We start from the raw sequence: 24,039 nt of genomic DNA, 5'->3' as shown, positions 1-24,039 counted from the left end.
GAGGCTTAGCAACACTGAGCGATTTACCTACGATTGCACCATGGTTAAGAGGCAAGGCTGGGATTCAAATCCTGTTTCCAGAATCTGTATCTATAACCTTCGGCAATATTGCCTTTTACATGGACTGTTTTCTGTGTGTTCTTTATTTTTTTAAATGTCATTTATAGAAGTAAGTCACAAAATGCTCTTTGACATTTGATAGTGGTCAAAGCAAGCAAAGGTGGATTCTGTTACCATGTGAATCAGGAAGCCACCTGCAAATGTTAACTCTTTGCTGCCCAAGGAACTGCTGCTCTTGATCAATTTCAAGAGTCAGAAAAGACTTCTTATATAAGAGAACCGAAAGAAAAAAAATCACTGAAAAAAATTTATTTTCAAAGGGAAAGAAATATGAGTTACTTTCAGACAACAGGTAAATGATCTGATGGATCCATTGTAGTTTGTTGGGACATTTAAATAGATTCCACAGAGATCATTTCAATTTGAGAAAAAAATTGAAGGGGTCTGCCTTGTAGAAGGAAAAACAGGTTTTACAGCGTTATGAGCCTGATCTATTATTCATGTGTCATCAGTGATATTTTATGCGTGAGACTGGGGTGCTTTGGTACTGAGAGAAGAACTTGGTATCCAGAAAACCAAGGCTGTATCTCTAAATGGCACCAAAAAAGAAAAAGACAGGACTCTGGACCATAGTTCCTGGAGAATGAAGCAGGAAGAGCACAGTGGGAGAACCTGGGAAGCTTGGATTCCAGTCCTGTCTCTGTTCTTTTATTAGCTGTGTTACCTTGGGCAAAGTCCTTAACTTCTCTGAACCTTCCATCCCTTGATATAAAAGTACCTCAGCTACCCTCCCCTTGGGCAAGATATGAGTGAATATGGGCGAGTCAAGCACACAAGGCAGATATAAATCATATGGGCCTAATGGGGAAATGATAAGACATAGATACTGTTGGGTTTTGAGCCGTTTTGCATCCCTAGATGCAGTCTTCTTCATAATGACAATGAATAGTTAGTTATGAGACTCCTTGCTGAGCTCCTCGTTTATAACAAGCCTTTCAGGCGCACAGCATCATCTCTGTTTACATGTGCAGAATGAAGCTTACGGAGACCAGGTAACTTACACAAGGTTGCCCAGCTTGTAACTGCAAAGCCCATGCTCTTACCTCCCTCTACAAATCTTTGGTGGATGGAACATGTTTATGACAGCATCATGGCCAGGCAGCCCTTCCTGAGGCTCAGGCACTCTGCAGTACCACTGAGACTTGCCTCACGGTGCACACGTCATAGCTCAGATTTGGTACTCAAAACAAAGAAACTACTGAATCGGATGGGATTAGGTTGGGTTGTGCTGACACGTAACATCATAGTCACTAACATTTTTAGGCATTTGCTGTGTGCACTCATTTCAGAGAAGAGGAAAACTGAAGCTCTGGGAGGCTAAGAACTCTGTCTAAGGTCACACAGTGAGGGTGGGGCCAAGACAAGAAGCCAGATGCAACTCTAGAGCCTCACGGGCTCAGCTAGACTGCCCCTCATTCTGTATTTTATAGTCATGGATATATTTCCCTTCCCCAAGCCCTGTTAACAAAACAAAGCCAAAAAACAAAACCAAAAAAACCACTTCTTATGGTCCAAATTACTCTGAAAGATTTATTCTAAAGAGAAAAGGTAGAAATCTTTCAGTTTGAGAGGTGCCCTCAACTGTGGTACCTGTGGTATCTGAGTAGCTCTGGTATCCGAGCTGCTCCAGCCCTGGGCTGTGAGTGAGTCCAATTTCCTCTGATTCTGTGATCTTCCCGTCTCTGTGATGCACTTGGCAAGCTGTTGACTGCCGGGAGACGGGTTGTTTAATATACTCTCTGGGTCACATCTGGAAAATCCATGAACGGGGTTGCATGCTGAGATTAAATTTGCATTGTGATGCTTTGCAAGGCGTCCTCCATACTCTTGTCACACAAAAGTTAATGAAACCTTTACACCCTCTCCTGTTAAGTTAGTCAAAATATGAGCACATCTTATTCCATCTTATTTGTAAAACAAAGCAAAAACAACGCTCACGCAGGGAGAGAGAGGAAGAGAGAAGAGGGACAGAAATGAATGGAAATGGAATGGTGCAAGTTTTAGGATGGTTGCACATGAAAGTACCATGATACGGAAGCTAGACAGGAGGATTCCAAGTACTCATTTGTACCCTTGGCCTTCTGTGTTTTTAAAACTGAAGGACTATGGCTGTTCACGGGAAGGAGGACACAGAATGGCCTAATAGATGCCAGGTTTTATGTTTCACACTTTAAGTTAGATGTTCTCCCATTTTATCTTCAAAACAGCCTTACCAGGTGGTGCCTTCCCATTCTACAAATGGAAGGGCTGAGGCTCAAGGACCTTCAGTGACTGGCCCAGGGTTATACACTTAATGATATTGAAGGCAGAGTGCAAACCCAGATTCCAGAGCCCTTGCCCTGGCCACTGTCACTGTCCACTTCACATTTGCTTCCCTCAAAGACAGGAAGCCACATTGTAATACATGACATTATGATACATTAGAGAAATACGTTATAATACAGTATGTGTGTTCTTTACATTATCAAGTAATGGGGAGAAATACATTATAATACAACACGTGTGTTCTTTACCTTTTCTCAGGCCAAAAAATGGCGGGAAGTACTGTGTAGGGCGCAGAATGAAATTTAAGTCCTGCAACACGGAGCCATGTCCGAAGCAGAAGCGAGACTTCCGAGACGAACAGTGTGCTCACTTCGATGGAAAGCATTTCAACATCAATGGTCTGCTTCCGAACGTGCGCTGGGTCCCGAAGTACAGTGGAAGTAAGTGCATCTGGGGACGTGCTCGTGGCTGGCAGGCTGGCACGGGGTCCAGGCACAAAAGTCACGTTGCATGGTGTTTCTCCTGTCTAGTTTTGATGAAGGACCGCTGCAAGCTGTTCTGCAGGGTGGCGGGGAACACGGCCTACTATCAGCTCCGTGACAGAGTGGTCGATGGAACTCCATGTGGCCAGGACACCAATGACATCTGTGTCCAAGGCCTTTGCCGGGTGAGTCCCAGATGGCGATTTCTTCACTGTGTTGTCTTGCTGCCAAGCTGTGATGTGTGGCTTCCTTGATAGAATAGCAGCTGCTAGTATCTGTGCATCATCTCCAGGGCAGTGGTTCTCAAAGTGGGGGCCCCCGGACCAACATCAGCACCACCTAATTCTTTTTTTTTCTTTATGTTTTATTTTATTTGATTTATTTTTTTTTATTGAAGTATAGTTGATTTACAACGTTGTGTTAGTTCCAGGTGTACAGCAAAGTGATGCAGTTACATATGTGTGTGTGTATTCTTTTTCAGATTATTTTCCCTTATAGGTTATTACAAAATATCGAGTATAGTTCCCTGTGCTATACAGTAGGTTCTTGTTGGTTATCTCTTTTCCATATAGTAGTGTGTATCTCTTAGTCCCAAACTCCTAATTTATCCCTCCCAGCACCACCTGGTTCTGATGCATGCCAGAGTTTGAGAACCACTGCCCTAGATTTTTCTGACACTCTCTGTGGGAGTCTGAAAAAAACCTCCCTGTGAAGATTTATTATAATTGACACACATACACACTTCTTTACGATAACCACAGTGCATAAGGTTAAACCCAAAAGCTTCCTGACAGTGAGTTTTGTAGATTGAATAGCTGTGCTCCAAAAAGATGTTACGAGGAAGAGCCGGCCTCACTCAGATTTCTGATTTGAAGCAGGATAACTTCTACCAGAGACATACAGGCAAATTATTCTTGGGAGGGAAATTGAGACCCTTCTGGCAGATGGTAAAGCGTCAGAGTGCTGATTTCTTGAGGGCTTGGCACCATTTCCCTGCTCTCACCAGTCAGAACTCATCCCTCGCAGCCAGGCTCTGAGATGATGTATCTGTTCCTTGCATGAAGTCCAGGGCACATTGGAGCTGCTCATTGATAGGGTTTGATTGAAGAGCCCCTGTGAGCTTCACCCACCTCCTGACCCACAGCTACAGCGCGGACTTCCTTTTTAGTCCGTGCGCTAGAGCAAAACATTGAGTGTCTCCGCAAAGACTAGTTCATTCGAAGGAACAAAGTAGTTGAGGATGTGAACTCTGTCCTGGTCTTCTGCTGATTGCCGGTGACCTTTTCAGACCCCAGCCTACACTGCTGCATTGCATTAAGATGTGAAGAAATTAAAGAGGCCGCTTAGAGCCTGAGGCCTCAACCTGGCAGCCTGGAGTCATGCTTTTGTCCTCCATTCATAGCCTGTATTTAAACATAGGGGATTTCACATAAAATCAAATTTTCCAGTCCCTTTTGAAACATTGGGGTACGTCAACACTGGGCTCCTATTTCTGCATGGCAGCAGTAGCCCGCAGTGGACAGCGGCTGCTCCCTTAAGATGCGGTGTGAGCTCTTTAATGGGATACAGTCCTCAACCTCCCCCTGTTTTTTTTCATTCCTGAGCTATTTTTCTCATTTACTTTACTTACTTGTAGACTAGTGCTTCTCTAACTTTAATCTGTAGACGAAGCACTTAAGGGTCTTATTAGCATGCCAGAAAAATCTACTCTGACTCAGTACATCTGGGTGGGGCCTAAGATTCTGCATCCCCAACATCACTGGGGATGCCCATGGCTGCTGGTCCAAGGACCACATTTTCCCACAGCAAGGCTAAAGACAATTTGAGTTCCCAGCCCTTGAAAGTTTAAAGAGACTTAAAAGTTCTTGTCATTTTGAATGCACCTCATTCAAAGAAACACATTACTTATCATTTTATAATCTCTCTAATACTTACCATGTATTTCAACTGTTTTCTTTTTAAAAGCAAGCTGGATGCGATCATGTTTTAAACTCAAAAGCCCGGAGAGATAAATGTGGGGTTTGTGGTGGCGATAATTCTTCGTGCAAAACAGTGGCAGGAACATTTAATACAGTACATTATGGTAAGAATTTGTTCCTAAGAACCATGAGAAGGAAAATAGTCAAAGTGTAAACATTGTTAACCACGTGTAATATGTAAAAGTATTCATGTCAAGTGTAAAATGAGTCTTGATAAGGTACATTACCCATAAGGCACCTAATAGTGAGAATTATATTGTATTCCTTTGTTGCCACCTTTTACACCATGCTTAGAGAAAATGAACCAATCTGTGGAATGCTCAATTTCTGCTCACTTCTTTCCAGGTTACAATGTTGTGGTCCGAATTCCAGCTGGTGCTACCAGTATCGATGTGCGGCAGCACAGTTTCTCAGGGAAATCAGAGGATGATAACTACTTAGGTGAGATGGGTGCCCCCTGCCATTTGCAGGAATTCTGGTTCTCTGGAGCAGTTGGCAGAGGCTACTTCCTTTCCCCTACAGCAGGTGGACAGATTTCAGATGTCATGTATTTTCATAAAAGAAAGAAGTTGATCTTGAAACTCATTATTTTATTTCTCCCTTGTACATTATACCCTTAGCCTGTTGATTTAAGAGTTGTGTAGTTATAGTAGTCAATATCAAGGAATTGACTCTGGGTCTTAGAAAATGGGCTCCATTAACATCTTTATTGGAGTATAATTGCTTTACAATGGTGTGTTAGTTTCTGCTGTATAACAGGGTGAATCAGCTATACATATACATATATCCCCATATATCCCCAAATCAAATTTTGGAAGTATTTGCCTTGTAAGTTTAGCCTAAAATCATTGCTCTTTTTGAGTCTTTAAAAAAAAAAAAAAATCTGTCCTTTGGGTAACTGACATGCCAGTGTTGTAGTAGAGGTGTTAGTTGACTTAACCAATAGCAGACCACAGGTGGACTTATTCAACATTTCATTATTCCCAGTCATTCCAAAAGGTTCTATACTGGCAATATGTTTCTTATGTCATTGCTAACATGGCCCATCTTGTTACTTCATAGTTTCTTCATCTTTCTCTCACCATGGCCAGGCACATGATTAATTCATATCTCTTCCTGTTTTCAAAGCACAGCTCACCAACAACCCTGTGTTCATTTTCAACTGTTTGCTCAGCCCAGTCCCACTTCAGATTATCATTCCGTAAACTTCCATAAGTGATTAGGAAATTCACCCAATTATTTTTCATTAAAAAAAGAACATGGGGACTGGGGTAATGACAGAAAGGGATTCAGCTAGTCACCTTGCACAACCAGCATCTTCTGAAAAGCGGCACGACTTGCACTCAGATCTAGAAGAAATCAGGGCAGTCTTGCTGGGCAGTTTTTAAAAGAAATGAATGGACTTTCTTATAATGTCCAGGCAGGGACTCCATGCATCTGAATACCGCCTCTGCAGAGGCTTAGCCCAAACATCTGGAAATATTGAGTTAGAAATGAGAATTTGTTGGATTGAATTAGAACCCATATCTATATTTTGGAATGTCTGCATGAAATCGTTTATAGATAAGCAATGACCCTTTAGCCAAGCGTGCTAATTAAATATAACATTTATACATGCCTCTGTTGTAGCATTTTCTGCAATGTCTCATCATTCATTCAGCCAGCCATTCATTTAATATGTGCCAGGCCCTGTTCTAGGCACAATGAACAAAACAGAACAAAAACATTAAAAAAATAAATTAAAATTTCTGTCTTCTTAGAACTTTTTACTGGAAGGAGATAGACAATAAACAGGTAATAGAAGGTAATAAGTAAAATTAGAAAACAGAGCAGCATAAAGGAAATTGGGACACTGAGAGTGGGTGGGAACAGTGGAGTTGAAATGCTTGAATTGTAGTGAGAGACAATGGCTGTCTAGGGGAAGAGCATTCCAGGCAGAGGGAACAGCCGATGTGAAATCCTTAAAAGAGGAATATGTCTAGTTTGTTCCAAGGATAGAGGGAGGCCAGTGTGGCTGGAGCTTTGTAAGCACAGAGGAGAGTCCCAGATGAGATTAAACAGGTTTCAGGACTAGATCATATAGGGCCATATAATCATTGAAAGGACTTGAACTTTGAAAGACGAGGGTAGCTACTAGAGGTTTTGAACCAAGGAAAAACATGATATAATCATATTTATATTTTTTAAAGAGTACCCTGGCTGTTACGTTGAGAATAGACGGGGTCGGTAGGTAGGGTACAGGGTAGAAACAGAAAGATGGGTTAGAAAGTTCTTGCAGTAGTCAGAGAGATGTGCTGGCGGCTTGTCCCCAGGTGGGAGCAGTGGAATTGGCAGTACGCAGTCAAATTCCGGATATCTTTTGAGGGTAGAGCCATCACGATTAGTGGATGGGTTGAATATGGTGTATGAGAGAAAGAGAAGGGTCAAGGATGACTCCATGGTTTTGACCTGAGCAGCCAAAAGGATGCAGTCACCATCCACTCAGTTGAGACTTGTTCCTTATTTATCCATGTGACCACTAGTGTTTTAGGGTCAGAAGCTGTGTCTTTATATTTTTACCTCCTGATAGGAAGCCTTCACATGATATGAACTAAGTACATGATGGCTGAATTATTGAATAATTATTGAATAATAATTACTGCTCATGCTGTCTTCACTTACTGAGTACCTGCCATGTGCCTAATGGGGGGATGGAGTTATGATGGAAATATACAGAATCATTCCTTCTTTAAAGACTGTAAAATCTTACTTGGAATCAATTCTCAGTGGTTGCATCAGCTTTTCCTCACCCTAAATATGCAAATGAGTGGTACCTTTTAAAACAGTTAACAAGGTTCTTGAGGACCCTATCCAAATTATTTTTGGGGAATCCCACATTTCTCCTTCAACCAGTGTGCACAATGGGTCAAGCACTTTTCTTCGTGGACTGGATTATAAATTAGAACCTGTGACTGCTGTGGCCTTACTACTTCCTAATTAAATCCAGCAGCATTGCATGCAGCCCCCTTTATTGGTTAATTTCCTGAGAGCCAAACACCATGTTGAGCTGTTCCTTTCTTCTCATCGAAAAGGAGAAGGATTCTCCACTGTTATTCTCCTTCTTGGAAAAATAATCTCTTTCCAAGCAGTGGCCTCAGTTCAATTCAACTTCATCAGCCAGGTCAGGTGCCTGAACTGGGGAGGGCCTTCTTATATCCTTTTATTTCTCGCTAGAGGTTTCTTAATCTCCTTGTAGAGAATGAAAGCAAAATTAAAGAAGATTTGTCATCTGGGACAGACAGTCTGAGGTAGTCATGGCTCTTTAATGGAATATTATGGGAAAGTTACCTGTTGGCCAAAGAACGTCTCTCTGGAAACAAATGAAAAGTCCAAGCAAAGATGGCGAGTCACAGTTCACCGAGCATGAGGGTCAAGACCTTAGAGCCTTTGAACCTTACAGTGGTTTCTTAACAAGTTAGGAGGAATATGATGTTGTCATCAAATCTGCCGGGTGTAAATGTTTACTCTTGGCTTGACGGAAGGCGCAGCAAGTGCTCTAAGAATATTTTAAAGCCCCCAGTTGAGTCTTGCTGGAGGCCAGTCCTAGCTGTTCGGTTGCTAAGCGATCATCTGTATACCTCACATTTTTTTTTCAAGGTCAGTCAAGCCATACTCTTTTCGCATGTGTTGGTGAAGGAGCGGTTTCCAGGAGAGAGGGCCTTTGTAGCAGCCCAGCTCTGATGGGTGAAATGGGGGGGAAACCAACCCAGGAAATTAGCTCCCTAATCGCATTAGTGGGAGGTTGGGCAGTAGACTGTTGTTTTCAGGAAACTATTTGTTTCACAAGGTACCGAAGCAGAAAGTCTCCATGTCAAAGGTCATCCTTTCAGCATAGACCCCTCCCTCCCGTTGGGTTAAAGCCAAGTTGCACCCAGTGCTACCATGTTCGTGTTTTCTTTAGGAGAAAAAGGAGCCATTTCCATGGTGCTTATTTGTCTACAGGACACTTAGCCCTTGATTAATGGTGGCAGTGGGAAGACAGGAATCGATTCAGTTCAAGATAAAGCAGGAACTCCATTTCACCTGATGACTCCTATCTCCTTTCCTACTCACCATCTAATGGGATGAGGAGCATGCAGTGAAGGGTGAAATGCCCCCAGGTCAGCATAAGCATGAGAGGAAGCCTGGAGACATTGGAAAGGAGCCCCAGAATTAACATAGGATAGATGATTGCTCTTTGAATACAGCCAGAACTGGATTATCGCTTAATTTACAGAACTGGCCTTGTGACATTTCGTTTCCCCCCTTTAGTGAAACATCAGCTGAGTAGCTAGCATGCGACCTCGCTTGAAAGAACTGGGTGATTTTTCTGGCAGCACATCCTGCCACCGCCATGTAAGTGACCCACGTTAGGAGGCAGCCTCAGGAGGCCTGAGGTGCCACAGAAACAACCTCGTCTCCAACCAGTGACCCACTGAAACTCCTACATCTTGCGTGGCTGGTGGGTCTCACGCTACAGGAGCTGCAGGGGAGATGAGGTTGTCAGAGGTTTACACTGACGGGGAAACAGTTATTTGGCTGGAAGCTCTCTGTTCTCCTTGTCACGAATGTCAGGTTCCATCAATCACTTGTTCTTTCGACATCGTTGACTGAGCACCTACTATGGACTGGGATCTTTCTTAGGCTTAGAAAAGTGCATTTTTAAATGTTGGCTTTACTTAAAGAGGCTCATGCAGTCTAGCAGAACAAATATCTTAAATTTTTAAAAATCTGTAGCTAAACATATTTGCTTTCAATTTGTATGTAAGATAACGCCTGAATTCATTCACTCGTTTCATGGATATGTATTGACCTTCTTCTTAGAAAACTTTAGTGGTTAACAGGCTCTGGAGACACACTTCCACGATTAGAAGTCACCTGGCCTCAGAAAATATTTTAATAATGTTTAAGTCATGCTTTTCTTATCCATGAATTAAGCAAGTATAGAAGTGTGATGAGGAGATAATGCATTTGAAGGCATTTTGACCCGCCAGCTACCAAATCCTATATGCACTATCCTGCTCAATTCTATAAGAAATCCATTATATAGAGGACGAAACTGAGGCTCAGAGAGGTTGAATAACTTACCCAAGGTCACATGAACAGAAAATGGGAAAAGAGTTAAAATCCTTATTGGTCTGACCTCAGACCCTGTACGCTTAACCACTTCACTTTACTACCTCCATATAGAAAAATGTGTAGCTGACCTGGGGATGAACATGACTGCGGTTGAGGCTTATTGGTGGGAGGGAATGGTGAGGTTTGAAGAATAGGTCGTGATAAGATTTGTAAAGATACAGGAAGGTGATGCTAAGGAGTTTGAGCTACGTTCTGTTGGTAGTAGAGGGACAATCAAAGGATTTTGGATCAAGAAGAAGAAGCCAAGATCCTGGATTGCCTATTTCAAAAGATTATCTTTTCAAAAGCTTTTGTTCCTGTGTCACCACTTTCTTCCCAACCATTTCCAATGAAGGCATCTTACTTTTACCTCAGGGCCAAGATGGGGCTTATGAGGTAGGAGTTCTGGTAGATGAAGCGCAGGTTTAGGGATCAAATTTGATGCAATTAATTCCTGATCCTGTGAAGAGCAGTCCTTGCATCGGTATAGTGCCCAGCTGGGTGAACTCGGTGAGGTTCCCGTGTCCTCGAAAACAGGGACACTACTGCTACTGAGCCACAGGGAATATTCAGAGCTTCATTGAAGCCTTCATTAATTTCCACACAAGGGTATGATATCTACTTGCCCTAAATCCTCTCAACCTCTTCTACATATGCATTGCTTCTGGTCTACTTCTGGTGAAAGACAATGCATCACCTGCATCAGTGAAGGGCAGGTTAGGATCTGGCAGACGCCTAAGATAACTTGGCTCCCCCCACCCCACCCCCGCCATCCCACAACCAAGACAGATGTCATCAATGATGCTGAGACACGATGCTGTCAGGGAATCCTGTTCTGCGTAGTTTCTTGAATGGCTAGTACCAAATGATTGACATTTGTGTCTGGGAGGACACCTGTTTGCCAACCCTGGGTCCAGTTTCCACATTCCTTTTATTCACCTAAATACATGGCCTGTGCATTTCAAGGGACCCCTCGCTGCCAAGATTTGCTAATCGTGCACAACTTCCAGAAGGTTACTGGCCTCTTTCTAGTATTTTGTTTAGGGCTCAAATGTTTAATAGCTCTGCTTTCTTGAGTACCCGCTACATGTCAAGCTCAAAACATGGGAGAATTCATTATTCAAAGAGCAGTAGTACTGGAAAAAAAAAAAAGGTACTTAAAATAAAACCAAACTTTTATAGTAAATACTAGGGGGAAGATATGATTGGGATATGATTTGATTTGATCATGATATGATTGGGATTTTATCTTGAGAAATTAATCAAAAAGTATAAAAATAAATTTTATTTTTTCGTATATCCAACAGAATTGTATTTTGATTTTAATCATGCCCACGTTTTTAGAATGGAGAATAAGCAATTAATAAATATTTTCCCTAAGTTTTCCAGTCAAGTCATGTGATAGAGTGGTACATTCTTTGCTTAAAGTTTGAATTTGACAGTAAAATCTGAAAACGAACCATTTTTTAAAAAGCTTCCTGAGGTTTTTATTCACTTTCCCAGTAGTCTCTCTTGACACTTGGATGAGTAAATTATTCCTTCTGAAGCAGCTGTCATCTCATCTTCTTTGTCCATTTTTATTTCCTTTTCTTAAATGTCTAACTGGTCTAACTCTGTCATGTTCTTAGTGGCCAGTGTTTTGGCACTTGACTCAAGCTGTTCTCTAACATTCCTTGTTCAGCTTCACTGGTTGTTGCATCTTTTGCAAGATTCACAGTGGATTCATTCATTCTTCCCCCAAAAAACTATTTTTTGAGCATCTACCATGTGTTCTTTCAGAAGCTGAGATATAGCTGTGAATGAAACAGTCCAAAGCTCCTTGCTTACATTCCTGTTTGGAGAGAGAGAGCATAAACAAAGTGATATGGAGAAAAATTAAGGTGGGAAGTGGGATAGGAAGTATGGAATCTGTGTTTCCAATGGGAGGGGCTTGCAGTTTTAAAAACAATGATCCAGGTAGGTTTTACCATGTAACAAATTATCTCAAGATCTAGTGGCTTACAACAACAAGTATATATAATATCCCAGTTTCTGTGTGTCAGGAATCTGGGAGCAGCATAGCTGGGTGTTTCAGGCTTAAGGTCTCTCCTGAAGTGGCTGTGAAGACTTCAGTGAGGGCTGTGATCCTGTCCGAAAGCTTGACTGGGGCTAGCAGATCCACTTACCAGATGCCTCACGTAGGTGCTATTGGCAGTAGGCTTTGGTTCCTCACTGATTTTTGCAAGACGCCTCTCAATGAGGCTGCTTGAGTATCCTCACAACATGGCATCTGACTTCTCTCCTAAAGCCAGAGATTCAAGGAAGAGCAAGGTGGAGCCCTAATGCCTTTGACCTGGCCCTGGAAATCACCGTATCCTAGTGGTTACACAGTGCTACTATTATTACATCCGTGCCACTCAGTGTGGTAGGGAACAGCGCAGGTGTGACCATCAAAAGGCAAGGATTGTTGGGGCCATATTGGAGGCTGGCTACCTCAGGGGGCCTCGCCAAGGAAGTGATATTTGAGCATCATATTGGCTATGGATTTCTACATTTCAACATCTGTGTAAACAGAGAAAACTAACAAAGATTCAGTAGGTTCAGCTAATTCTCATATGAAGTAGAAAGGGTTATTTGTGTGGGAACCAATTTTGTAAGTGTTCCTTTTATTAATATGTATTTTTAAATCATAAAACTTTTTTTCTTCTTTTAAATTGGGGTAATGTTGGTTTATAACGTTATATAAGTTTCACATGTACAGCAGTATATTTCTGCTTCTGTATATACTACAGCTTGCTCACCACGAAAAATTTAGTCTCCATCCATCACCATCCAGTTGATCTCCTTTACCCTTTTTGCCCCCCGCCCCGCCCCTTCTCCTCTGGTAACCACAGCTCATGGCTTCCATCCGTAATCCTGTGTTTGCAGGGCTTGTATCAAAAACCCCAGGCTAATTAGCACGCTTGTATTATATTTCTAATTTTCAAGGGCACCATGAAGGGGAGGTGTTTTATCTCCACTTAAGAGATAAAGAGATCAAGACCGAGAGGAGGAAAGTGATGTCCCAAGGCCACATAGTTGCCAAGTGGTAAAGTTCGGATTTGAGCCTGTGCGTGTCTGGCTGAACAGTCTACGTTCTTCACACTCTGGCTGTCTGCCTGTCAAAGTATTATTTCAGGTGGCAGCAAATCAATGAATTCTCTTTTCTCATCTTTAGCTTTATCAAGCAGTAAAGGTGAATTCTTGCTAAATGGAGACTTTGTTGTCACAATGTCCAAAAGGGAAATCCGGGTTGGGAACGCCGTGATAGAGTACAGCGGGTCCGACAACGTAGTGGAAAGAATCAACTCCACAGATCGCATTGAACAAGAACTTTTGCTTCAGGTAAAAACCTGGCAATGAGCCCATGCCCATTTTCTAACTCCAAGAATCACCAGGCCCATACACATCCTTTCCATTTTGTCTGCACATCCCAGGTGTTGTCCGTGGGAAAGTTATACAACCCTGATGTGCGCTATTCTTTCAATATTCCAATTGAAGACAAACCCCAGCAGTTTTACTGGAACAGTCATGGACCCTGGCAAGCATGCAGCAAACCCTGCCAAGGTATCTACTTTTAGGTTGAGTTTGGGGGATTCAAGGTGTTTTTTATTTTTTTGGAAGCAGCCGAATGCAATCTATAAACCTTTCGATCTGCATGCATTTTCTAATCTTTTTCTGCATCTATCTGGTCACTTTGGGCTGGCAAGTTGAGCTGTTTAAGGGATTCAGGATATGCTAGGTTTCCTCGTTATGTGTGAAGCCAAGCAAAATCAGCTCTGCCAAGCTGATTTTCCAGAGACATAGATTTAGTAGTCGTATTATGTGATTGATCTTGTTTCCTTTTGTCTACAGTATGAGTTGTCAAACTACAGCCAGTGGGCTGAATCCAGCCCACTTCCTGCTTTTATAAATAAAGTTTTATTGCAACACGGACATACCAATTTTTTACATTTGTAAGCAGCTGCTTTTGCTGTATAACAAGAGTTTAGTAGCTGCGACAGAAGTCATGTGGCCCACAAAACCAAAAATATTGACTATCTAACCCTTTACAGAAGATGTTTGCCAGTCCCTGGTCTAAATAGTTTATGGAATAGGCTACTTTGTCTGAATAATTTTTTTCCTCCTTGCTTAGGGGAGCGGAAACGAAAACCTGTTTGTACCAGGGAATCTGATCAGCTTACAGTTTCTGATCAAAGATGTGATCGGCTGCCCCAGCCAGCACCCATTGCTGAACCCTGCGGCACAGACTGTGACCTGAGGTGAGGCCAGTGTTTCCTCATGGTCTTTAGTACTGAGTTGTGAGGGTTTTGTAGGAGGTCTCTGCACGTGAGAAGCAGGTGTGGTTGTTAGTCTTTAGACTCCCTTCCTTGTGTTTCAGTGAAATAAGCTTTAGCCAATTTTCCATCCCTCTGAAACTGATTAAGACATATACCTGCAGATTTCTGGTTCTTCTCCTGAGAATTAGAAACAACTACTAGAGTATGGCACTTGCCAAAAAAAGTTCTCATTTGACCCTCACAACTCGCTGCATAGGTGTTATTATGAGGGAGTTACGTCAAATGCAAAAGTTTGTTAGGAAAGGCAACAGAAAAGAGGTAAACTCATCCATCAAGGTACCCATAATGCTCTGTATCCACCCACAGTGTTTATCACCCAGTATGAGAACTTTTACGTACGTGAAAGTTGCAACGCACTAATGTAGAGTTACGGAGGGAACTAGAAGAAAATTTATATAGAGATATCTAGATATGCAAACAGTTCTATATTTAAGAAAAATCTGGGGCTTCCCTGGTGGCGCAGTGGTTGAGAGTCCGCCTGCCGATGCAGGGGACACGGGTTCGTGCCCCGGTCCGGGAAGATCCCACATGCCGCGGAACGGCTGGGCCCGTGAGCCATGGCCGCTGAGCCTGCGCGTCCGGAGCCTGTGCTCCGCAACGGGAGAGGCTACAACAGTGAGAGGCCCACGTACCGCAAAAAAAAAAAAAAAAAAAAAAAAAAAAAAAAGAAAAATCTGAAATCTGAGGCAAGAAATGGCGAGTGAATAGAGAATTATCAAGCTTTTCCATTTCTCTTGGTGAAAAGGAACAACTCTGAGGAGTTTTCTGCTCCATGTCTGTTGCCCGCCCTACTTGCATTCCCTTAGATTTCACTTCCCCACTGACTGAATCCAGCTGGGGCCGGTAGAGTCTCAAAGGATCAGTGCAGATATTGTGGAACACCTGCCTGCAGCACTGAGCACGCTCTTATAATCCCAAGGAAGGCGGGTTTGTACAAAGAACCGCAAGTAATAGAACATGACCATAAAAAAAAAAATGATTTTTGAAGAACCCTGTTTAAAGTTTATGCAAGGAGCACCAAGTTGAGGTGGAGATCATGTCTGAACTGTTTCTTCGAGAAACTAATATTTTTCACTTCAATCAGATTCTAAAATAAGCTGCCATTAGTTGGTGATGATGCTGGCGAATTGGATGTTCTCCGGAGTTTCTCCTGCATTAGAAGCTTTCTGACGGAGAACAAAAATTAAGCAAATTGTACAAAGTGAATGCATTGAAAGGTAGCCTTGGATCCATGATACTTTTATGTAGAATTACGAAGATATCAACTGGATTTCTTTTCACTTTGTATTAATGGTTTACGTGGAATTACATGCTACTCAGAACTTGGTTAGAGAATAAAATACCAAGGGTAATAATAATAATAATAGCAGCAGCTACTTTTTGTGAGTACCTGTCATGTGTGTTAAATGCTACACATGCCTTGTCTCATTTAATCCTCCTAGTAGCCCTATGAAATGGATCCTACTTGCCCCCATTTCACAGATGAGGAAGCTGAGCCTCTGTGAGGTTACGTGTCCTGCCTGGAGTCACTTAGCTAACAAGTGTTGAGCTTGTATTTGCACTTTCTGATTCTGATTTTTATTAAAACTCATTTCACAATAGCTAGGTAAATAAAGTCAGGTCTTAAAGTCTTTGCATTTCATATAGTAGGTATATCAAAGGTACTATTCTAAATTCCCCATTTGGAGAAAGCCACCTGTTTTTTTTTTATACTTAACATAAAAAAAGAAAAAAAAACAAACAAACACCTTAAACTCTGCTGATACCAAAGGAGGACAGTAGCTCAGGGAACCGGCTTGGGTGATGATAGCACCTCTGGCTGATTAAAGAAAAGAAAGTGAAGGAATTTTAGCCATGCCTTTTGGTAGACGTGTCTATGGTAGAAGTGACAGACCTTGTGGCGGAGAATTTAGAAATAAAAAGAATAAAAGGGGAAGTTTAGGATTAGTTTTTAAAGCCTCATAACTAGACAGGTGCATGCTCATGTCTGAAATTAAGTAGAAGATCTTACTGATTGACTGATTGCACTGCACAGCTTGTGGGATCTTAGTTCCCCAACCAGGGATTGAACCCTGGCCCTCGGCAGTGTGAGCACAGAGTCCTAACCCCTGGACCCCCAGGGAAGTCCCTAGAAGATTGTGTTTATATGTCAGCATTCAAGCTCATACCTTACTGGCATTTACAGATTGTTGGAAGAATAAAGTTGTTTACTGAAAAACAGGCAAAGGCAGAGACTGAGCCCAAAGAAGGCATTACTGTCTGTCTTCTCTCTGTCAACTTGACAGTGGCTGTTTTTATGATTTATACTAATAATTGCCAAGTATCTTTGTGCAACACTGAAAGATTGGAGAGAAGATTAATACTGGTTGCTCAAACTCTACAACAGGTTTTCCCAAAACATTTTTATGGAATGCTAGTTGAACAGGGCAATCCACAGCAAACCAGTATGTGTGAGAAGTATTACTGACTGTCTTCTCCACTATGTGAAGATTTGTAATTCACATTAACATTCTGAAGGCCCTGAGAAGTTCTGCAGTAGAGGAACTTGCTTAAATCAGTAGTTCCCCAAATTATTTAATGCCACAATGCTCCACACACCCACTGGAGACATACATTCTTTTCTGTTTTCCACTTATTAACGAACACTTTGCTTTTCTGCAATATAGTAACACATTACAATTGTTACATGACATGAATGAATGAATTCAGAACACTGAAGGTGAGATGACTTTCCAGTGTGATAATAAGTGAAGTTAAGTGATAGCATTTTGAGAACTTTCCTAAAGCAGTGCTGTGACCTTTTCACAGACTATGCCACGTTCTCTGCCTGGGTTCTGGGGATTGTGTGAATATCAGGAAAACTCTGGTACACTTTTGCAGCCCAAGCTGCTGGTGCGCTTGTAAGGGGCAGGATTCCTGGCTCCTTTATCCAGGATGGAAAATAACCCTTCCACGAGGAAATGATGATGAAGGCAAAGAGAAGGTAGCTGAGAATCAAAGGGCGGATGAAAGTTCCAGATGCCTCTGTTGAATTGGTCCACATTTTTTGCCTCACTTCCTTAGGGAAGTGAGAGTTTGCCCAGATTAAACTTTGACAGGATGAGATAAAGCACTGTTTTACAATCCCCATGTAACATGTTCCGGTTAGAAATAAATCCTCCAAATACTATGTCACTCCCATGGAAAATCTCAGTAGCCCACTTTACATGCCAAATGTAGGAGTGGGTCAACTCTGACCTACTTTTGAGCATTTGTGAGGAATTCCAAGATAAGCTTGTGTCCAGTGCTCTTCTTCTCTTCCTGAGTGTAGAAGGGAGAACTTTTAGGACATTGGTATTTGGCAAGCCACGGAGTTTATGAGCAGGAGAGAATTAACGATCAAGAGCAAATTCAAATGAAGATTATAAAGAAATCATCCTTTTGGGATTGCTAAGTTTGATCAACGAAACACATTTCAAGCTCATTTTTTAGACTATTCTATTCATTTTAAGCATTTTTTTTTCTTTTTTAAGCTCTAGCTCCATTGCTGGAGCATTAAAAGAACCACTTGATTTATCAGTACGTACTGAGCACCTACTGTGTGCCAAAAAAGTCTTATAGGTACTAGGGATATAAAGTTGACAAAAATTTGTTAGATTCAAATCTACTATTAAAAGTGAATAATCGTGGGACCGGAAGGGATGAATAGGTGGAGCACAGAGGATTTTTACGTCTGTGTGGTACTGTAATGGTGGATATATATTCACTAAGCATATGTCTAAACCCATAGAATATATAACATCGAGAGTGAACCCTAATGTAAACTATAGACTTCAGTTGATAATGATGTGACAACGTAGGTTCATCAGTTGTAACAGATGTCCCACTCTGGTGGGGAGTGCTGATGATGGGGAGGCTCTGCATATGTGAGGGCAGGGGTATGTGGGAAATCTCTGTACCTTCCTCTCGGTTTTGTCGTGGACCTAAAACCGCTCTAAAAAAAAATAGTCTTTAAAAAAAAAATTGTGGGACTTCCCTGGTGGTCCAGTGGTTAAGAATCCGCCTTCTGATGCAGGGGACTTGGGTTCGATCCCTGGTCAGAGAACTAAGATCCCACATGCTGCCGGGCAACTAAGCCCATGTGCCGCAACTACTGAGCCCGCCCACTCTGAAGCCCATGTGCCACAATGAAAGATCCCGTGTGCCACAACAAAGATCCCGTGTGCCACAACTAAGACGCTAAACAGCCAAAGAAAAAAAAATTGTAATTGAGTTATATAGACTATGGTCTATGGCTTCAAGCAACTTATAGTCTTTATTCACAGATAATAATGTACACAGTTTAGCATACTTGAAATTCACAATTATAGTCCAAATTATCCATTCCTTTATTAATTCACAGGATGTTCACTGAGCATTTTCCAGCACAGGCCCACATAAAGGAGGTTTCCTAGGGATTGTTTCCAACAATGATTCCCTGTTAAAGCAGCCTCCTTGACAAATGAAAGGCTGGGTTGCATGAACCTTTTAAATATAAAATTACTTTTTTTGCTCTGCTGAATTCCAATGGTTTTTTTTTTTTTTTTTTGGTTACTTGAATTTCAGATTGACTGTATCGGGGGAGAATCTTCACAAACACAGAACCACTGACTATGACTCTGAGACTTACATGTACATTGGCAGCCATGGCAAATACATGGAAATGCTGGTTTTTTTTTTTTTTTTGGTTACTTGAATTTCAGATTGACTGTATCGGGGGAGAATCTTCACAAACACAGAACCACTGACTATGACTCTGTGACTTACATGTACATTGGCAGCCATGGAAAATACATGGAAATGCTGGTTTTTTTTTTTTTTTTTTTGGAAATGCTGGTTTTAAATTGGATTTCAGTAACTGACTGTGGCTTTGCGTTTCATGGTATTTGAGTTAAGGAAGAAAACAGAGCTCAACTCTTCCACCAGTCGAGTCTCAATAAGACATACATATTTAATAGAAATGTCGGTTTCTCCCTGTTGTTTATGCATAGGTGGCACGTGGCCAGCAGGAGTGAATGTAGTGCCCAGTGTGGCTTGGGTTACCGCACATTAGACATCTACTGTGCCAGATACAGCAGGCTAGATGGGAAGACCGAGAAGGTTGATGACAGTTTTTGCAGCAGTCACCCCAAACCAAGCAACCGGGAAAAATGCTCAGGAGAATGTAACACTGGTGGCTGGCGCTATTCTGCTTGGACTGAAGTAAGTTGGTTCTCACTCAGAGAGTCTTCTTCTTGGAGTAAGTCTGATTAGCTGATGATGGCTCCTTGCAGAGCTGCATTGAGAAATCCCATTTAGAGTACCATGATTGATTTATAATGGCTGCCCCTATTAAAACTGCAGAAGAGTACCATGATTGATTTGTAATGTCTGATGTGGGCATGGCATGTGGAAAATTGGGAGTGGTGGAACAACTCAACAGAACACTTTTTTCATATCCCACAAACTATGTCCAATTTTGTTTTCCTTTGCCAGTTTGCTAATATTGACATCAGTGTAAACCTGGTAAATAAATTGGTAACATGAACCGATCCCCCTAAAATAACAACTAGAATTGACCAGGCTTTGTTGGTTGGTTGTTTCTTAAGGACTGGAAGAGACAAGCCAGCCTAGCCAGTATCTTGAGCATGCTTGATGAGAAACTCAGCAATAATTTTATTTCATTTGTTTTGTCCTTTCAGTGTTCTAAAAGCTGTGATGGTGGAAGCCAGAGGAGAAGGGCTATTTGTGTCAACACCCGTAATGACGTACTTGATGATAGCAAATGCACGCATCAAGAGAAAGTCACCATTCAGAAGTGCAACGAGTTCCCTTGTCCACAGTGGAAATCAGGAGACTGGTCAGAGGTGAGATGGAAAGGCTGTTATTTCCCCCGGCTCATCTCCGATACTCAATTCTGAGTCTCCCCCAGGTCGGTTCAAGGCTAGACCAGCTGCACCTTTCTCCCACCTCCTCTTGAGGAAACAACTCCAGTCTCCCACCTGCCCCATGACTGTCTTCACTGGACATGACTGGTGTACTGGCGACCCCAGAGTCACAGTGGGTTTATCTGAATCACCCACCGTAGTAGCTTCTGTTGGTGATTTTTTTTCTCCTTTTTTTTTTTTTTTTTTTTTTTTTGCGGTACGCGGGCCTCTCACTGCTGTGGCCTCTCCCGTTGCGGAGCACAGGCTCCGGACGCACAGGCTCAGCGGCCATGGCTCACGGGCCCAGCCGCTCTGCGGCATGTGGGATCTTCCCGGACCGGGGCACGAACCCGTGTCCCCTGCATCGGCAGGCGGACTCTCAACCACTAGTGCCACCAGGGAAGCCCTGTTAGTGATTTTTGAAGCTCCACCTCCTCACCTTCCCTCCCCCTTGAGCCCTGGCTAAGTTGCTATAAAGGAAATCAGGGCTTTCTTTATTAATTATAAAGCTGCATTGGCTTCGATCTGAAGTCAAAACTAAGATTCCCTGATTTCTTACCTTTGAAATAAGAGAATTAGACCCCAGTGAGTGACCTATTTGATTACCGATCTAGTTGCTAGTGGAAAACTTGGGAAAAAGAGAAAGTAGCTGGCTGAGTATTCCAGATGTATGCTTTGCTTGTCCCTTACCCGATGAAGCAGAAGGCTAACCCTCCATTGTGTAGCGTAGGTGGCCCGAGGACAGCAACTTGCTCTTATAGACAGAGTCAGTATTTCCTGGTGAGATTCTCACCGAGCAAGTGCCTCCCTCCACCTTTCTTCAGGGGAGCCAGTGGCAGGGGAACAGAAATTGCCTTATTTATGGGCCAAGTCAGGAATGTGGCGAAAGAGGTATTTCCCTGCTACAGCTTCTGCATCCATTCCCTTATCTCAGCCGTGCAAGTGCAATATTAACTGTTTACTTTCAACATTAAATAAAATCTGAATCGTAAAAGAATACTATTAACGCCTCTGAAATGGCAGACAAGTAACAGTGCATGTGATTAACAGTGTCTGACTCCTGGACAAATTAACAACAAACCTAGTTCTTATGTTCTATGTTAACTACGTGGCCTTAGCTTCAATTCTAGTATTTAGTTAAAAAAAAAAAAAAAAAAGATGAAAGAAGGTATTGGGTCTAAGTTCTACTTAGATAGCTAATACTAGCTTAAGTAACAGACCTTTGCAAAAATACTTAATGAAATGGAAGTGGGAGATATGAAAGTATATATTCAGTATGATCCAACATTCCATAGCTAAAAAGACTGGGAAGAAAACAGCAAAATTTTAATAATAATTATCCCTAGGTAGGTAGTGAGATTTGGGGATCATTATAGTTTTCTCTTTTATGTCTTTCTGTATTTCTCAAGTTTTCTACAATGAAAGTAGATAATAATGATGATGTTATCTATTTATTTAGATTATCTTTAAGACTCATTGAACGAATATGTGCTAAGTACTTCACTTGGATTTTTCTTATTTAGTTTTCACAATTCCTGGCAGTAGGCATTACTGTAGCCCCCATTGTACACATGAGAAAATTGAAGTACAGGGAGATCACTTAGTATCCACAGCTGATTAAAAAACAGTATCAGGATTAAAAACTAGGTTAGTCTGACTCGTAAATTCCCCACCCTTAGCTCTTATGCTACCAAACCATGAATGCTGTTTTTCAGGATTTTACAGCATGATGCTGTGTTAAGTGTATTCTGTGCTTGAAACTGTCCCAGAGCCTGGATAAATACAGAATGAATGAACGAATGCGTGAATGCGTGAAAAGCTTGGACCTTGATGTATTTACAAATTGCAATGACTGAGAGGAATTGCTGTGGGAAAAGAGCACACCTGGCCCTGTTAATCAGTGGCTAATCCCCGGGAACCACAGTACATGGTTCAGAAATGACCCTGACTGGCTGCACCTTTTATTACAGTGCTTGGTCACCTGCGGAAAAGGGCATAAGCACCGCCAGGTCTGGTGTCAGTTTGGCGAAGATCGATTAAACGATAGAATCTGTGACTCTGAGACCAAGCCAGCCTCCATGCAGACCTGTCAGCAGCCAGAATGTGCGTCCTGGCAGGCAGGTCCCTGGGGACAGGTATTTTGAATGATAAAGTTCTTAACTACATTCTTTCCTTCTTATCTGGAGCGGGCCTGCAGAGGGACATTCCAGCGGCCGGGATTTAACCACCATGGCATGTGGCACGCACTGCACCTCCGTGGCGCCAAGTGATGGAAACTCTGCAACCATTTTGCCCCACTTCTGAGAGTTGCCGCTTGGCCTCCTGGAGCTGATTATTCCTTTTCCAGACCCACGTGCGTGTCTTCGCCCTTGGGTTAAAACTGTAGCTTGAGCACACACGAATTTGAACAAATTCACAACAGATCTCATGCCTGGCTGATGTTATCTACTAGAGTGCAGCTGTGGGTCTGTTACAGAATGTGATCCAGCGCCAGTGTCTTTGGCAGGAGGGTCTGGACTGGGATTTGGAAGGGATGTTTTGGTTCCCAGTGTCATGATTCCTACGTTCACCTCTCATAAATTATTCAGACTTTTCAAACAGAATTAATTAGATCAAAGGTTACAGGAATCATCTCTCTTTGAAAGAATCTTTTCCAAGCCCCCAGTGTAGGTTTCACAGTCATTTGAACTGTTCTTAAAGGAGAGAGTGAAAGTCTCCCTTGGGCTTGCACTTAAGAAGCCACTACTCTTGGAATTAAGTCTTTCCTAATATAGAAGCAAAAGCGTTCGGGTACTATTTAAGTAGCACTCCACGTTCCCAAGAGAAGCAAAGCAGCTGCCTGCTGTCACTTGTGTAATCTCTTTAAGAATGACTCTCCCTCCACCCTGTCCGGCCACAGCCTCTTCCCTAGCTTACGTCTTCATTTCCAACATACGTGCAGTAAATGAGAGCAGCTTTATTACTACACCCTTACAATTTCTACCGTTTACATTGGCACTCTTCCTCTCCATTACACAGCATCCTTGGTCAGAATGGCTGATCATGTTTGATCACACTTATTAAACAGGGGAGTCCACTGATGCCCCAGATCTTGCCTCCTTTTTGTCCATATCTGCTAGCTCTTGTAAATAATAGCAGAAGGAGAGCACAGCTCAGGGCCACTGTTAAGATTTGAATATAACAGCTTTTAGAACTAAAAGGCCTATTTTTTTATGTGTGTTTATACCAGGTCAGTCCTAGCCAGAAATTTGTCCCTCCTTTGACTGAACATGCAATTCAGGGCAACACACTTTCTTAAAATATTGAAGAATAATGCATGTTCATAAAAGAAGTTTTGCAAAAAGTAACTTAGCAAACAGAAGAAAACCACACTCCTAGCTCTACACTGCAGAGTTAATACATTTATGATTGCCTCCTTATGTTTTAAAAACTAAAAATAGGATTGCATTTCATCAATTTTTTGTTAATTGAAGTAAAACTCACAAAACAAAATTAACCATTTTAAAGTGAACAAATCAGTGGCATTTAGTACATTCAGAATGTTGTACAACCACCACCTCTATCTAGTTCCAAAACATTTTTGTCACCCCAAAATACTCATTAAGCAGTTACTCCCCATTTCCCCTTCACCCCTGCAGCCAACAATCTGCTTTCTACCTCCATGGATTTACTTATTCTAAGTATTTCGTACAAATGGAACCATACAATACGTGACTGTTTGTGTCTCCAGCTTCTTTCACATAGCATGATTTTTTTTTTTTTTTTTTTTTTTTGG

General features: G+C 42.0%; 1 protein-coding gene across 1 annotated transcript in view; it reads left to right on the top strand.

Moving 5' to 3' along the window:
• ADAMTS9 (ADAM metallopeptidase with thrombospondin type 1 motif 9) overlaps nt 1-24,039 on the top strand; it is a 169,921-nt gene that overhangs the window by 51,916 nt on the left and 93,966 nt on the right. Inside the window, exons 13-22 of the mRNA XM_024746320.1 lie at nt 2,644-2,825; nt 2,916-3,052; nt 4,833-4,950; nt 5,192-5,287; nt 13,179-13,345; nt 13,438-13,567; nt 14,136-14,262; nt 19,350-19,560; nt 20,040-20,204; nt 22,235-22,399. Coding sequence (XP_024602088.1) covers nt 2,644-2,825; nt 2,916-3,052; nt 4,833-4,950; nt 5,192-5,287; nt 13,179-13,345; nt 13,438-13,567; nt 14,136-14,262; nt 19,350-19,560; nt 20,040-20,204; nt 22,235-22,399 — 1,498 coding nt within the window. The remainder of the gene's footprint in view (nt 1-2,643; nt 2,826-2,915; nt 3,053-4,832; nt 4,951-5,191; nt 5,288-13,178; nt 13,346-13,437; nt 13,568-14,135; nt 14,263-19,349; nt 19,561-20,039; nt 20,205-22,234; nt 22,400-24,039) is intronic.

This window comes from Neophocaena asiaeorientalis, unplaced genomic scaffold, assembly GCF_003031525.2.
Source record: "Neophocaena asiaeorientalis asiaeorientalis breed wild unplaced genomic scaffold, Neophocaena_asiaeorientalis_V1.1 scaffold251, whole genome shotgun sequence".
In the NCBI taxonomy this organism is placed as follows: Eukaryota; Metazoa; Chordata; class Mammalia; order Artiodactyla; family Phocoenidae; genus Neophocaena; species Neophocaena asiaeorientalis.
This window is presented reverse-complemented; position numbering and strand designations above follow the sequence as displayed.